Here is a 17,162-nt window from a genome sequence, read left to right on the forward strand (position 1 = left end):
ATTAACGATTATTATAACGATGTACAATTATAAATCATTTATTTTCTCTTATTGCAGAATTAATTTTTTCAAGGATATTATAAAAACTAATGTTTTATAACCTATAGTACAATTTATTTACCTACTACGATTTAATTTATAAATAAATATATATATATATATATATATGTATAAATTAACTACCGATATAATCATGTAGGGTAAACTAGGGTATGATGGCCATAGGCTGTATATTTTCTAATAAGAGCTACATAGTGTGCTTTTTTAGTCATTATCAAAGATAATCGATGTTGTAAATATCGATTAATGACTAAAAAAGCGCATTATGTAACGATTATTAGAAAAATTACAGCCTATGGCTATTTTTTCCGTATGGCCATTATACCCTAATTTACACTATTTATAATATTCAAGACAAATATTATTTATAAATAATTATAAATATTATATGTAAATAATTAATATGAATTAATATATCTTGCAATTATATATAAAATACGTTTGATATGAAAAAAGATTGTTTCTTTGCAATATAACTTTAAATATATATTTTTGTCTGTCTTTCTCTCTTATAAATCTAAATATAAAATAGAACAAAATAATTTTAAAATAAATCTTAAATTCTTCTATAATTTGGCATAATTTAAAGATTTGTTTGCAATCACAATAATTTCTAATTCAATAATGTTTCTTGTTAGCAATCCTTTATTAAAATAATGATCGGAATGATGAATTTCCGAAACAATAAAAGAGTTTCTGATATTTTGTGAGTAAAAAATTGATTCCAATCAAGGTTCTTGCTTGAGAAAATCGCTGTTGTTACATAATGAGATGGTAAACCGATTCGAAACTCATTATTAATCGGAAACTCAAGTTTCTAATTAAAACTGTAAATAGGTTTGCCATGTGTCACTAACAGAAACACAATCTCACAAATAAAATTTCTCGATTTCTATTCTTATTTCTTTCTTCTATTCTTATTTCTAAGAGGTATTCCAATATGTTGAATTTACACTTGAGCACATTAATGCGATTGATTAATCGATTTGATTTCCAACATGTGGTTTCCAAATTGATTGAACGAGAGTGTGGTTTCGTGGAATTTGATATGACTCTGGAGATTAGCTATATCAGCTTGTTATAAATTTACGGGCAGATCAGTCGCATTGTGATTGTCGCTCTAGTTGTGTAAAATGATTGGCGTATCACGCGTGAAAATGGACTTAAATCACTTACTGATTACACTAACGTTATTTTTCATAGGTAAAACATTTTACTTTTTTCAGTAAAATAAAATACTGTTTCTTTTAAACAGGATTAGTATCCATAATTATATATTTTATTAGCACATATAATTATATATTTCCATAATAAGATATATTTCTATAATACACGTAAAATTTTATTTTAAAAAATCTAGATAAATTCAAAAATATAACAATTAATGATGTTAACTATAATATTTTGTAAGCATGTCTTTACTGAAAGGTTTTACAATATAATTGTTGTTATTTCTTAGAATACTATAATATTTAAAACTAGTACTCTTCAGCGTAAGAATCATTACGCATTTGTTGGAGTTATCGACAAAGTTAATTCATAATTTATTACTTTATTTGTTTATTATAAGATAAGGCACATATGGACATATCATTCTTATGCATTATTTGCGCGTTTTTGTACTACAAAAAAGTTTTTTCTTAGATTTAAAAATAGCGACAGCTGCCAATTGGGGATATTGCGGCAAAAATGGTAATTATAATAATTAACATAGAACTTTTACATTGCATACAATTTATGTTTTGCACATTAACGCGAGTATGTTTTACCGATGTCACCGATATATATATATTTTTTTTATGATTTAAAAATAAAGAGACGGAGAAAACTTGATTCTTCTCTCTTTTAGAGAAGTATTTAACACACATTTATACACAAAATTTATATATATATATATAAATAAATTTTTAATAAATAATATTTAAAATTTTGTGTATGAATGTGTGTTAAATACTTCTCTAAAAGAGAGAAGGATCAAGTTTTCTCCATCTCTTTAGTTTTAAATATAGAAAAATCATAACATCATAAATAATATATATATATATATATATATATATATGCTAAACTTTCTATTTTATTTTTGCTATGTATTATTAAAGTTATTATCTGCGAATTGCGGGATTTTTTAAATAAATACACAGGACCAGAGAATTGGCCAGGAATTTGCAAAACTGGAAAAAAACAATCACCGATTGATATTGTGACGGAAGATGCTATAAAAACTAATCTTGGTGCTCTCAAATTTGATGGATATGATTTAGCGTTTCCTGCTACGCTGAAGAATAATGGACATTCTGGTAAATAAATAGCTTGCAATATATTACGTAAATAGTTTTTGATTTAAAAAAAATTTATGTTTGAATAAATATATGAATATATATATTGAATAAAAATGCATGAAATATTACACGTAAAAAAAAAAATAATGTTTATTTGAGGTTTAAATAATTAAAATGCTGTGATAAAAATGCGTTTAAAAATAATAAAAGAAGAATTTATATTTATTAATAACTTAAATTTTATTATAATGGATGTAATAAAGTTCAACTTATCGGCTTATCATTGTTCATATCAACAATATTATTAGACATTTTTTTAACATATCTCTTCATAGTGGGAATTGACATGAAGGGTGTTCCGAGTCATTTAAGCGGCGCAAATCTGCAATCGGTATATGTTCTGGACCACTTGCATTTTCATTGGGGCTCTGAGCATACCATCAACGGTTTACGTAATCCTTTGGAATTGCATATAGTGCACTATAATAGTCAGTACGCGAATTTAAGCGTAGCCGCGCGACACGAGAACGGAATTGCCGTTGTCTCGGTTCTGTTTAAGGTAGAGATAATATTTATTACGTTGCGCTCTCATCTTCTCCTCCATATCAATAATATTTTTTAAACATGACGTTGATTATAATATTTCGTTACAGTTGGACAAGTACGATAATCCGCTTCTGAAGTCGATTGTGAAAGCGACAAAAGAAGTATTGTTTAAAGTAGGAAAGAGCGCACTAATAAGTGGACACCTGAGACCTTTAGTGTTGCTACCAAAAGATCACACAACGTATTATCATTATCAGGGATCCTTGACTACGCCGGCATGTCAAGAATCCGTAGCGTGGTTTGTTCTGACTGAAAAACTTACGGTGTCGAAATCACAGGTGATTTAAATATAAAATTTCATGTACACATGGTAATTTATTTGATAGACATTTAAATTTTCTTTTTTTAAGGAATTTGATATTAAAATAAAAGTAATTTTTTTTAAATTTAATTTATCATACTAGGATAATCTAATGATAATATAAAGATTTAATACTAAATGTATTCGCACATACATAGATGAATGTATTCAAACATCTTCGGGGCGATAATGGCAAACTGAAGCAGAATTACAGACCCGTGCAGGCACTTAATGACAGAATAGTGTACCATCATTTAAGATTTGATCCCTCTAACGTTTCATTTAATAAGTGTTGTTTGATTTATCTAGATACAAAAATGTTACTTAATTGATTTTATTTGAAAAAAGTATTAATAAAAATTTTTTGCATTGTTTACTTTACTTTTGTATTTAATCTTTCACGAAATAAATATCTGATATTTGTTATTCCCACTTGAATACAAAGTAAATATAAACGTTGCCGGTTTTTACATGGAAATCATAAATTTTCTTAATTTATCTTCTCTATAGAAAAACATTTTTTTTTATTATATTAGCATTTTTCATGTGAGATCCATAATATGACAGATATTTTACACAAATGATATTTAAATAAAAATACTGTATTCTGAATGTTATATAATAATTATTAAAAATATTTTAGTTACATAAATTAATAATGTAGATTAAAATCATAATCGAAAAATTTACAATATAATTCTAGAAAAAGTGTAGATGATCGTTTTTTACTAGCAGTAAAACAATAATATTACAGAATTTTACAATTTATTTTTAGCTGATCTTTATACTACAAGACCATAAAATCTCTTTCAGTGACACATTTTAATTTACTATTGCTATTATGCATAGATTTTAAGATTTATGCGACATAAAGAATATATATTGAAAAATTATTTGATTGAAAAGATTGTATATAGGAGATATAGATAATTTCGTTACTATCCCTTTGCAGCGAAATGAACTGCAATGAAATGATTCATGAGAATCATGACAGTTTTGGGTTAGGTTATTTCTGTGACGGATTATTTCAAGATAGATACATGTAAAATATCTATAAGAAAGAGAGAGAGAGAGAGAGAGAAAGAGAGCGTCCACACTCGAATAGTACATTGAACTGGAAAATTAAATACGTCGAATTCTATTTAAGAACAGATATACAGCCAGAAAGAGAAAATATTAGTCAGGTACCTTACAATGCCTCAATAATATACTAGCTACGATATTAATAAAATGCATAATTTTTGTAATTAATAAAATTATTTTTGTAAAATGCATATGGTTATAAAAATTAAAACACATATTTCAATAATGTAAGCTTGGTTTTGTTGTCAAAGTGTAGTAGTACTTTTATTTTTTGAGCTGTTGTGTACCAATTATTTTTCTGGAATGTATAACAATGCCCGTAATAAATTTTTATTTACATTAGTGCATCGTTTTTTTTAGCCAAGTATTGCAAGTTCATAAATTTAGGTGAACATATTCACGATTATTAGCAAAATAATTATATTCTCAGAGGAACAATTATTATTATACGTAATCGATTATTTCATGATTGTATGTTGTATGGATCAATGTGTATATTTACAATAAATATATATTCATGTCTACGTTCAATATCATGTCACACTTTATCAGTAGCTCCATAAATTTCTGTCGTTTCCAATTCGCGATAAATAAGAGAAAACCGTAATTACATTAATCAACGGTTATCATTTATCATCAGAAAATATAAACTTTATAAATTATCCACGTTTATTAGAACATTAATATTATAAAAAGAACTTATCCCTTATATAAACTTTCTTATAAAACGATAAAATATATTTGATTTATATTTACTTATTTGATATATAAAATGTAAAGTAAAATAATATTATTTATAAATATTAATTAATATTTTGATGAAAATATTAAATAAAAGTTAAGTAAATAAGAAATTATCGATACCTTTGTATCGACTTTTTTTATTCTTTGTATACTTGACTAACATATGTTCTAGAATTTTCGCATTTCTATTTATAGAATAGTAATAATTTTTGAAAACTGTATATATTTTGAAAATTGTATATATAAGTTTACATTTCGACGACACGTTTCCAACACCAAAAAATGTAAATAATATGTTCAAGAAATTATGAAGTGACCAATATCTAACGATCAATGTAAATTATATCTAATCAATTAATAATTAATGTAAACGATTGCACATCTTTGTCTCAAACATACTATTCGCGAATAAAATCGACGCAATATGATGTAGATTTCACAATGATATCAAAACTATTACTGACATAGCTTGCTAGTTAAATACGAACTGTGATTTATATTAAGCTATCTATTAATATAAATCACGATTCGTATTCAAGCAAGTTATTCTGACACACTGTTATCTACATAGTTTATACGTAACTTAATCTAATTGATTAAATTTAAAAATATTAACAATTTATCTTTTAGCAATTTAAATTATCATAATATTAATAATATTAATAATATTAATAATCTAACAATTTAATATTATCATAATATAAATAATTATATTAATATTGCATAATGTATGATAGCAAAAATTAAAAATTGCATAATTTGTATAATATATTTTATAGCATTTTTATAGTGCTTTTTTATTCTATTCTATTTATCAATTATTTAACAATCTAGTAGAAAACTTACTTCATATATCAACAAATGATCTCTTTTTTTTCTAGTATATCAAAACTAATTAATTTTATCGCTCTATATGTACGATAATATTGTATGTGAATAAGAAACGTAGTTTAGATTACGGATGTGTGTAATATCAGTGAATATTTTTAATATTGTTTGATCAAAGTACTTATATGATAACATTTATGTGTTTATGTAATAATATTCATGTTTATATACAGCGTGTTTTCACTTCTGATACAATATTGTCTTTTCTATGTTTATACAGCTTTTTATAATATTTCTCACTGCTTATAGTTTCTTCTATGATAAAAACATCAACGAAAAATTCTTATTTTATTAACGCTTTTTTACACTTCCTTAAATAAATATATACTAAATAAATATATTTTGACGTTATTTACAGTTTCAATAATGCACTTCGCGATCTTCTTTTTTATTTTCAATCCATAGGTTCCGACTTACAACACGTCACCATCTTATAATGAATCGCATCCATCGCTTGATTCAGCTGTTGTTTGAGCTCTCGAGCTTTCACATATACATCTTCCTTCATCAGATTATAGCACATGGCTATCAAGCCCATGCCCAGCAGTAAGTACACGAAATTAATGATGAGCTTGGTCTGGTTACTCTGCGTGGAATTTCCATGGCTCCAGCCTGGCACTAGATCGCCCATACCGATTTTGCAGAGCGACGTGACACAGAAATAAGCGCTATCTAGAAATTCCCATCCTTCCCACTGGGCAAACATGATCGAGCCGGCAAGAATGTAGGCGAATATTACCCAGAGACAGGCGGTCGAGGGTACAGTGATCTTTTGTCCAGGTTTCCGCTGGCCGGTGCATTCGTGCAATCGCGTGTAAAGCCATTTAAAAGTCTGCGCGAGCACGCTGCCCATGTTTAGGAAATAGAGCACGTACAGCGGAATACCAAGTACCGCATAGACCACGGTGGCACCCTTGCCCCACGAAGTCTTAGGCACCAGACTGCCGTAGCCGATCATGGTGAACACTGACAGACAGAACATCAATGCCGCTGGGAACGTCCAGATCTCGACAGGTGAGAGACCGCTGCAGTTTATCTTCTGCCGCACGCCGTTGGTGATGTTCTCCTGGTAGCGGCGCAGAATATTGTTGGACACCACGTGAAAAGCAGCCCGGTTTAACACGTTCACCGACTGATTGCTGGCAGTACTAAACCACAACTCGTTGGCGTACTCCATGCGAATGAACTCTCGCTCGCACACTATCGCCGGCTGATCGAACTCACTAGTTTCGATCATTATGAAGCCGAATGCGCCCACTATAGCGTAACCCACCACTAATCCTCCTACACCCACTTGGGTGCACATAAAAGCCACCAGCTTTCGGCAACAGTCCTTGACGCGCTCTCGAGGATCAACCCCGGTTGATGTCGAGGACGAATCTCGACTCCTCAGAGAGGATCTCATTGGTACCACGCCGCGTGGCATGTTTGAACACGAACTACCAGATCCGGACCGATCCGACGAAGAGATTCACATGGAACGCTACCTTGGCGCTGATACTCAACGACTCCCCTCGTGCCGCTTTTCTATTTTTGGTCGGGACGCCCCGCTCGTTTCTCGTTTCTTCTTCGAGCTTTCGCTGCCTTTTTCTCTCTTTCTCTCTTCTTTTGTCGACTCGTGTGTACACACTGCTACGCGGATCGTTTCACTCTTGTGGACAACTTCCACGGGATTAGATTCGTCAACTTGAAAGCGTTTCATGAATATGGAAAGGTTTTCTGCAGATTAAATTTTCTTACAGCAAAATTAATTGTTTATGTTAAAATCAACTTAATCTCTAAACAATAAACAAGCTATAAATATGTATAACTTCATAATATAAGCTATCGTTCTTTGTACATTATAAAATGGTTTAATATTATATAACATTTCTTACTAAATTTTAAAAGAGAGAGAGAAAAGAAAGAAGCATATATAAAATATATAAAATTTCTAAAAAAATAAAAATTAAGTAGTGTGATCTTATCTTAAAATTTGTAGAGAACGAATTTTCAAGTTCTATTTTATATTAATTTTTTTTTTTTAATAAGGAGTTTATATATATATATATATATATATTAAAATTTTAGGTATTGTATACTTTCTCTCTCTCTAAAATATTAAAATATTTGTAAATTATATAAATGTTTGTTATTAATGTTAAATTTAATTTATTAATTTGGATGATAATTTATTTTAATTGAATAACAATAAAGGCAGTAGAGAGCAAATTATATATCGTATAAACGGAGTTAGGTAACAATTGAGAATATTAGAACTGTTAATATAATAGAATATTTAATGTAGTGACAAATTTAATGTATTAACAATGAGATTTTATATGCTTATATGTTATATGTTTTTGCGATTTTATAAATTTGAAACCATACTAATTCACTACATATTCGTAGATTTCATTCATTGTTAATACATTAAATTTGTCATTACATTAAATATTCTATTATATTAACAGTTCTAATATTCTCAATTGCTACCTAACTCCGTTTATACGATATATAATTTGCTCTCTACTGCCTTTATTCTTATTCAATTTATTCTTATTTACACAGAGAGCCTTGATACTAGTTATTTAATTTATTTTAATATCTTCTAAAGTGTAATTTCTCTCCCTTTGGTGCCATTCAGGCAAAAAATAGTCTTGTTATTAAGGCGAGTATATGCAAATTGAGTGCAACATGCAGTTTACTAATTTTATCGACACCTCCACGAACAATCTCTACTAAATTTGCCAAAATACGAGTAAGTGGACTTGAAATAGTTACATGCAGTGATTGCTGCCAAATAAATTTAGCGACAACCTACACGAAAGAAATTAAAATTATTTCTTTTATCCTAAAAAAAGACACGAAGCATTATTACAGATGTGCGTTATTATTAGATACATTTGATATTATAAAACATAAGATAAATGATTTATAAAGAAGTTCCTTAAACGATTTATAAAGAACTTCCTTCTTATTGTAACTTGTCTTTATTATGTCAATGTCATGTGAAATACAATGAAAAGAATAATTGTAAAACAATATTAAGTGTGAAAGCAGCTTTAACGGCGTGATGTGTCATCAGCATTCCAAATAGCATCACAAGTATATCGGAACTTGAAGGGGAGATAGGGAGATGATCGTATGACATAATAAACCGCATCATCATAAAAGAGGAGGAGTTCCTCTTTGTTAATTTATTTATCTTTTGCAAAACTAAAATAAACGAAAATATACATACATAAATTTAATATTATTTCTTGTGTATATTGAAATGCTTATTTTAACTTTAATAGATATATATATATATACTCATGCCAACTTATGCAATTTTACTGAGAAATTTAAAGTTTACGCCGTCGTAACTGTTGTTAAAATTTTATACACTTGTATTTTAAAGATAAACAAGTGATATTTTATGGAGATATGCTACATATTTTGGCGTCCATTCGAGCTTCCGTGCAATTGATCATCGAGGTACGCAGTTCTGAAATCGACTGATCGAGAATGCAGTTTCGCGAGAGTTCAATATGCGTCAACACGGGGGGTTGGCTACATCAGCTTGTCGACGAGAAATTTGCCAGGTAGATCAGTCGAACAGCGATCGTCGTCCAAGCCACTTCTCGGTAAAATAACTAGCACATCACGTGTAAAATGGGTTTAGGTCACTTGCTAATAATCTCGTTAACGTTGTTTTGCACAGGTAAAACATTTTGCCATTTTTTAATGATATTCCGCGTTTCTTTGTCCTGAGTTATTATTGGACTTTGGAAAGATACCAAAAAATCGATTTGATTTCTGAGTGCATAAATTAATGTGTGTGCAATATTTTGTATATTAAAAAAGAGAGAAATATGAAAGAATCGAAGAAAAAAAAGAAAAATAATATTGGATACATATATTGAGAGATTCAAAAATCAGAGACAGCATTTTGTGTGTGTTTAAAAATAATTAAACATTAAAAGTAAGAAACTAAAGAGAAATAATTAAGAATTAAAAGTAAAATGGCATTTTATTTAAAAATAATTAAGTTATTATTTATACTAAATCCATTTCTGATATAATCGTTTTTTCAATATATGTATTGTTAAAAAAAGGTAACGATTTAATTTAACATATTAATCCGTTTTCATTCCGTTTCTTTGAATTAAATTTTTGAAAACATGTCCAAAAATATTTACATATATATATATATATCAGTCAATGAAGAATTTCTTGTTCATCATCCTTTTCATGTTACAAAATTTATTTTAAGCCTTAAAATGACTATTGTTAATCAAATTTTGATACAAATTTGATTATTTGAAAAAATGGATCTATTTTCCTCCAAAATATTTACGGAATAACGAAAGAATGTTGCGCTCAATCTGGCTTCAGTATAAATTTCTCTCTATTGTATAAATCTTGTTGAAAACATTTGTATACGAGTGACTAATGATTATTTTCAGTAAAAAAAAAAAGTATGTAACGCTGATGATAGCTATGCTGTTACTTGCTTGTTGATCGAAGATCGAATACCTCAATCCGGTTGATACCATCGGTTGATGAATGTATAAACCGTGTGTCTAAATTTAAGATTTGGACCATGTTTTGTTCGCGAATTTAATTTTACTCGGTTGAGCGCTACAGTTTGCACACGACGACGATGGTGCATCAGCGCAACGATAATATAATATCTTACTTATTTTTTTATGAACAAAGTAATAACAAAATATAATATCTGTAATTCTGTAATATTTTTCTTTTAGTATTTTGTTACAATTTTTTAAATTTAATATAAAAAAGTATATGTCATATTTTATAAAAAAAAGGAAAAAAATTGTATATAAAAAAAAATTGCAGAAGCAATTTTGTTAAAGAGAACAGAATTTATAAATTTTGTGCAATAATCGAATAGTTGAAATATTGTTTCATTTTTTCATCTCTCCTCTTAATTATTCTTTAAAAAATAATTTAATTAATCAAAATGTAGATTGAACGAATTATTTCATCATTTATTTGATTCGCGATAAATTAGTACAAATAAATGAATGCACGCGATTATTGGGTAAATCAGTTCAATTCTAGCATTCAAGAATGCCGTTTACCTAATAGGATACGCTCTAATCAGATGACCGGTTGGTCCGCGTCATATGCTGTGATTGCAATGCCTCGCCGCTGTACATACTAAATCTCATGCGATAGCTCCTCGTGTAATCTCGGGGTTATCTAGTTACATTTACGTCGCGTTCATCAGTCGTACACTTGTCGTCATCGCGCTCGTGTGTTATCCATCGCGATCGTTTCAGGTGGTTCTCCGCGATGCATCTCTTCTGTCTAATCGTTTTTCTAGGTAAGAACTTTATCGTTGCGTTTGCTCGATAGTTCATTTCTGCTATGATTACTTTTGCCATTTTGCCTGTTAATTTATCTGGGAAACATATCAATATAAATAAAAGAATTTATTAAAAAAACATTTTTCAGTATCTTCATCTCGCGATTAATTTATTAATCCTGTTTTAATTATGCATCTGTAAAATATTAATGTAAACAATGCATTTAGGACATTCAATTTATTTTCAGTATTGTAATAAATTTTTGTAAAATTTATGTTGTAGACAATTTAGTCAGACATTTGGTTATAATATATCTTAGTAGGTTTCTCCTTTTTTATCAGCTCCAATATTCTGATAGAGCTGTCTTACGATTATTTATCTTAATTGTTCTTTCATACTTATTATCATGCTCATTATTTTAAATGAAATAGTTTAGATAATTTCATATCTCTCTTGGTTATGCCACAAATATACATTTATCTATTTGAACCAACATTGCTACTATTCCATATATTTGTTCATAAACTACATAAAATATTTGTTTTATTTTTCTAGAGAAAAAGAGACATTTTAAATTGGTAAAATATTACATATATTACTATTTATAAATTTTTCTATTAAGAAATTCTAGTACTTAAATAATTTATGTATAAAAAAATACTATCACACAGATTTATTAAGAGATAATCTAAAGAGATATCTCTTAACAATTATTATTGTTATTATAAATATGTCTATCGCTAAAGTAATAAACTTTTCAAACTTGGTAACATGGCCAAGGAATAAATATTTAATAATTAAAAAGAATAAAAGAATACGTATTTTCGAATTTTGCTGTAATACATGTTCGACGCAAGATTAATGTACATAATATAAACAAGCAACACACAATATAATATGTCACTTTTCCACAAGTAAAGTATTTAGAATCGCAGACAAAATACAAATCGCGATATACATATGTTTATGATGCTGAAATATCTTAAGCATCCCTAAAACTATGAACGAAACTCGTGTACCGATCGACCGATCTTGCACGCTATCCCCGCAGCGGAAGTATGCATTATGCTCATTAAAATCTGCGGGTCGTTTGAATGATTCGGCCGTTGTTGCGGCCGCTGATCTAGAAAGCGCCGGCGTTTATCCGCCGATTTGTGATCCAATTGACAGTCCGCCGCGCGGACTGTCTTTCGTGGAACGATCGCTTTTGCTCGGATTGTCGCCCTTTTTTCTTTCACCACGACGATAGAATACGATTAGGAACAAGTGCGAATTTGACGTGACCCGAGCGGTCAATGGGGTCAATTCTGTTTCCTGTCGCGCGTGTTCAATTACTTATCGAGCCTAACGGAACGAACATGCTCGCGATCTGGCGAACCGTTCGCGTGGCGGTAGCGTGGAAACAATTATTTTATTGACAGTTCGTGCAAACTCGGCAAATTAATACCACGAGGACGAAGTCAGCGCCGGCTTTAGCTCGCGATTATTATAGCGCACACGTTCTCCACAAAATCTCATTCGGAATTCTCATTCGTATTTGCATCTAACACTGTAATTGAGCGAATTGACTTAATCGACATAATCTCGACGAAATATATGTAACTACAGAAGTGTAATATTTTGTTATGTATATTATGTATAGTTATTTTACATATATAGAATTTTAGTTTTAATAGTAATTACAACTACTGTTTTGAAAGTAATACTCAAAGACTGCTGTCATTAATATCTTTGAGAAGCACATTTTTTAAATTTTAAATAATATTTATAAATAATGTTGTATATATAAATACGTAATTATATATTTTTATAATAATATATAGCGTTTTATTTAAAAAATCTGAATCAATTATAAAATAATTGGAAAGAATGTTAACTAAAATACTATTTAAAGGAAATTGTTCTAAAATATGAATATTGTTATTTTACAAAATACCGTTTCAAATTAGTAGTTTAACGTAAGAAATATAATTGATGTAAGTATATGTGTTGGAATGAGTTATGGGCGAGATTAAATTTAAAGATTCGCATGTCACTATTTCATTTGCTCGTTATAAGAGGATTGAATGATGTGTAATTGCATTGTTCCTGCTATAAAAATTTCTTCCTTAACTATAATCACTAAAAGATAAATATTCTTAACTGCAAAAAAAATATTGTATAAATATTGTATATATTTTGTTTCAGGTTTACAAGTAGTGACAGCATTTGAGTGGGGATATTGGGGCAAATATGGTAATTACAATAATTATGATACAATTTTTATACTATGTTTTACATATTTACATATACGCATTTCTAATTTACGATCGATATCAAACAATTTCTTCAATAAATGATGTTTAACATTAAAGTATGCAATACTTTTTCCAAAGTTAATCATGTCTAAAAGAGAGAGCATCAGTTTCCTAAGTAAAGATAACATAAATTATTATCAATATTGAGCCATTCGAGTTAAGGAAATAATTATTTGTTCATTATCTTTTTATTTTGCAATACAAAAATTCATTATCTGAAACAATAACAATGTATAATTTTATCTTTTAAAGCGACATATCGTGTAAGAATATACACACTCAATAAATATAATATTTTGAATCGCATTTTTATTAAAAATTCTTATCTACTGTTTAATGATTTTTTTATCGATCATCAGATGATGATTTTATGATCGTTGTGATTACAAATTTTGATGCTCAGAAAATTTTATTTGCGAGAAACATATACAAATGCAACATTGTTCAACATTGTTCTCACTTAGCTCATGCGAAACATGTAAGCCATTAGCGATTTAATAACGACAACCTTGAATGTCACTTGAAGATATTTAAGAACAAAGTCAGTATTAAATTTCTTTTAATGAAACAAAGAAAATTCAAGCATTTGTGAGTAAAGAAAAAATCCAAAATCTATATAAATTTTCTAAAAAATCTTACGCATTTACAGTTTAATGCGTCCTTTTTTTTATTACTTATACTAGAAATATTATAATATTTTAAATTTCTGTGACATACATATAATATTAATATAAATTATCAATATATACGTATATAAATTTTTACTTTAATACATTTATTATTACATATATCGAAAGCGCCTATTTGTGATAACACATGCACTTATGCTTCATTTATTGTAAATGAACATTGAATACTCATGAGTGTGTGCAAATTAGTGCGAAGGTCTAAAATAATTTTAGACTTTCGTAAGACTACAGATTAGTTATCTACTTTATGTAAACGTTTAAAAAACTTTAAACAAATATTATCGACAGACAGTATATTTCAATAAATATAAAAGCGCTTTATATAATATATAAAAAAATAATAATCTCACCATTTTTTAAATTGATGTTTAATATGTTTATCGCATACTATATTCACTTAGTTTATATTATAATTTTAATTTTTTTTTGTTACCTTTCTATTAAAAAATGCTCTATTAAAGCCGATATTATTTTCTTATATCAAACTGTAATACGATACGATGTAATCATAACGTATATAGGTAGTAATAACTTTATAAATGTATATTATGTATTATGATGAAAATAGCACGTTCGCACGTTCAATCGTAACATTACGTCAATGTTCTATCGCTAAAATGTTTTATGAAACATTTAACCACGACGTATCTTTTTTTGAAAGTAATAAAAAAATATTGATAATTATTAATCCAATTCTAGATGTTATGATAAAAATAATATGATAAAAATATCAGAACTTTTCTATTTCTTCAAATAATTATTGATCAAGGATTCTTAATATATTAAAATATATTAAAATAGATAATATTTTGCTGTAATTAAAAATGCTTCCAATTTTGTTTAGTATTTATGCAACTTATTTTAATATACATATTATTAAAGATATAAAAATATTAAGAAAATAACGTAAGAGTAATATATATGATGTGTGAATCTGAAATTATAATTCTCTATTAGCTCATATAATAATAATGTTATATACAAATATAATATACATATAATAATGTCTCAACTATTTTTAATAATACTATATAATAATTAAATTTTCTGTGTTGCCTTATATCATAATTAAAATTATTATGTGCGTGTCTTACTAATTCTTGTAAATAATTCTACAGGACCAAAGAGTTGGCCGGGAATGTGCACGACAGGAAAGAAACAGTCACCGATTGACATTGTGACAGAAGATGCCATAAGAATTGATCTTGGTGCTCTCAAGTTCGATCGATACGATTTCGCGTTTTCTGGCACGCTGACTAATAATGGACATACCAGTAAGTAAATTACAATGTATTACATTTCAATATTTTTGTTTTATTAAACATATATTTTTCAGCTATTTTTCTAGCTATCAGTATCATTGTACATTTATTTTTTTTATAATTTGTTTTATATTTTTTTTTAAGTTTCTATATTATATTTATTTAACATTATTTATAAAAATTTTGTTTATAATATATATATATATATATATATATATATATATATATATATATATATATGTGTCAACAATGATTTATCAATAATTCAAGTATATATTTTTAATAAGAAAAAATAAATCTATTTACAGTACAAATTAAATTACACGGTGTACCAATCCATTTAAGCGGTGGAAGTTTGCCATCGGTATACATTCTGGAGCAAATGCATTTTCATTGGAGTGCCGAACATACCGTGGACGGTTTACGTGATCCGTTGGAGTTGCATTTAGTGCATTACGATAATCAGTACGCGAATTTTAGCGAAGCCACACAGCATGAAAATGGGATTGTCGTTGTTGCGGTTTTGTTTGAAGTAGGAATAATATTCGTTACGTTACTCGTGTCTTTTCCTCTCCTAATATTAATAATTTTTAAAAATATAAACACGTATTAATTGTGATATTTTGTTATAGTTGAACACTTACGACAATCCGGATTTAATACAGATTCTAGAGACGACAAAAATAGTGTCGAATTGGGTGGGAAAGAGCATGACACCGATAAGAAGTAAATTGATACCTTTGTTGCTTCTACCGAAGGATCATACAACGTATTATAATTATGAGGGATCCTTGACCACGCCGGGATGTCAGGAATCTGTAATGTGGTTTGTTATGACTGAAAAACTCCCGATATCGGAGGCGCAGGTAATTTAAGTATAAAATTTATGCACAAAATGTTTGTTTTAATAGACAATTAATAATGTAATTTCTTTAAAGATGTTATTATGAAATAATTTTTTCATTTGAAATATCTGCTATTAGAATAATATAATAATTGTTTTAATGTCTAATATGTAATCGCGTGCACATACAGGTGAATGTGTTCAGACATGTACAGAGCAACAATGGCACTCTGAAGTATAATTACAGGCCTAAACAGAACCTCGGTGATAGAAAGGTATATCATCGCCTGGACGGATATAATAGTGCGTCGTCCTTATATGCTTCGAGTATGATTTGCACGGTTGTCAATATTCTTCTAGTCAGTTTTCTACGCAAGACTTTTTAATCTGAAATAGCAAGCTGAACCTTAAGTTACAACGTGTGTAACGGCAATTGTGTGATGTTATTTGTTATATACATTGCTTTAGAAGAAAGATGTGTATTTATTATAATGAATGTTGTATAACTGCATTATATATATTTTGCATTTCTAAAATAATGCATTGGAAGCTCTCTGGAACTATTGCTACAATAAGTATATTAAAAGATAAAAATTTTATGAATAATGAAAAAGATTATTCTTTTCTGAAGAGTAATATACAGTAAAGTGAATCAAATGTTAAGATAATTTCTTTTGATATAATGGATTCTTTTATTATTAAATGTTTAGGTGTTAATTTGTGTGTTTTTTTAAATATAAACACATTCTATTTTGTAACAAACATAATGATATAATATATAGTATATATATTACTATTTAATACGAACAATA

At 28.3% G+C, this 17,162-nt stretch overlaps 3 protein-coding genes across 4 annotated transcripts; 2 read left to right on the forward strand and 1 right to left on the reverse strand.

Moving 5' to 3' along the window:
- Window positions 1–1,174: 1,174 nt before the first annotated feature.
- LOC140672302 (carbonic anhydrase-like) lies at window positions 1,175–3,656 on the forward strand. Its single transcript, XM_072904335.1, has 6 exons — window positions 1,175–1,263; window positions 1,705–1,752; window positions 2,202–2,357; window positions 2,675–2,898; window positions 2,993–3,223; window positions 3,405–3,656. Exons 1-6 carry the CDS (start codon window positions 1,194–1,196, stop codon window positions 3,576–3,578), a joined length of 903 nt encoding a protein of 300 aa, XP_072760436.1. The 5' UTR covers window positions 1,175–1,193; the 3' UTR covers window positions 3,579–3,656.
- Window positions 3,657–5,946: 2,290 nt separating this feature from the next.
- Window positions 5,947–7,473, reverse strand: LOC140672300 (TWiK family of potassium channels protein 18). Its single transcript, XM_072904332.1, has one exon. The coding sequence runs from the start codon at window positions 7,385–7,387 to the stop codon at window positions 6,356–6,358; it is 1,032 nt and encodes a 343-aa protein (XP_072760433.1). The 5' UTR covers window positions 7,388–7,473; the 3' UTR covers window positions 5,947–6,355.
- A 2,051-nt stretch (window positions 7,474–9,524) lies between these two features.
- Window positions 9,525–17,075, forward strand: LOC140672301 (putative carbonic anhydrase 3). 2 transcript variants are annotated; one of them, XM_072904333.1, is made up of 6 exons: window positions 9,525–9,646; window positions 13,446–13,493; window positions 15,363–15,518; window positions 15,815–16,038; window positions 16,139–16,372; window positions 16,542–17,075. In XM_072904333.1, exons 1-6 carry the CDS (start codon window positions 9,598–9,600, stop codon window positions 16,734–16,736), a joined length of 906 nt encoding a protein of 301 aa, XP_072760434.1. In that variant the 5' UTR covers window positions 9,525–9,597; the 3' UTR covers window positions 16,737–17,075. The 2 variants fall into 2 exon arrangements, with proteins under 2 accessions (XP_072760434.1, XP_072760435.1); XM_072904334.1 differs by lacking the exon at window positions 9,525–9,646 and adding an exon at window positions 11,121–11,275.
- Window positions 17,076–17,162: the final 87 nt, after the last annotated feature.

Source organism: Anoplolepis gracilipes, chromosome 13, assembly GCF_047496725.1.
Source record: "Anoplolepis gracilipes chromosome 13, ASM4749672v1, whole genome shotgun sequence".
NCBI lineage: Eukaryota > Metazoa > Arthropoda > Insecta > Hymenoptera > Formicidae > Anoplolepis > Anoplolepis gracilipes.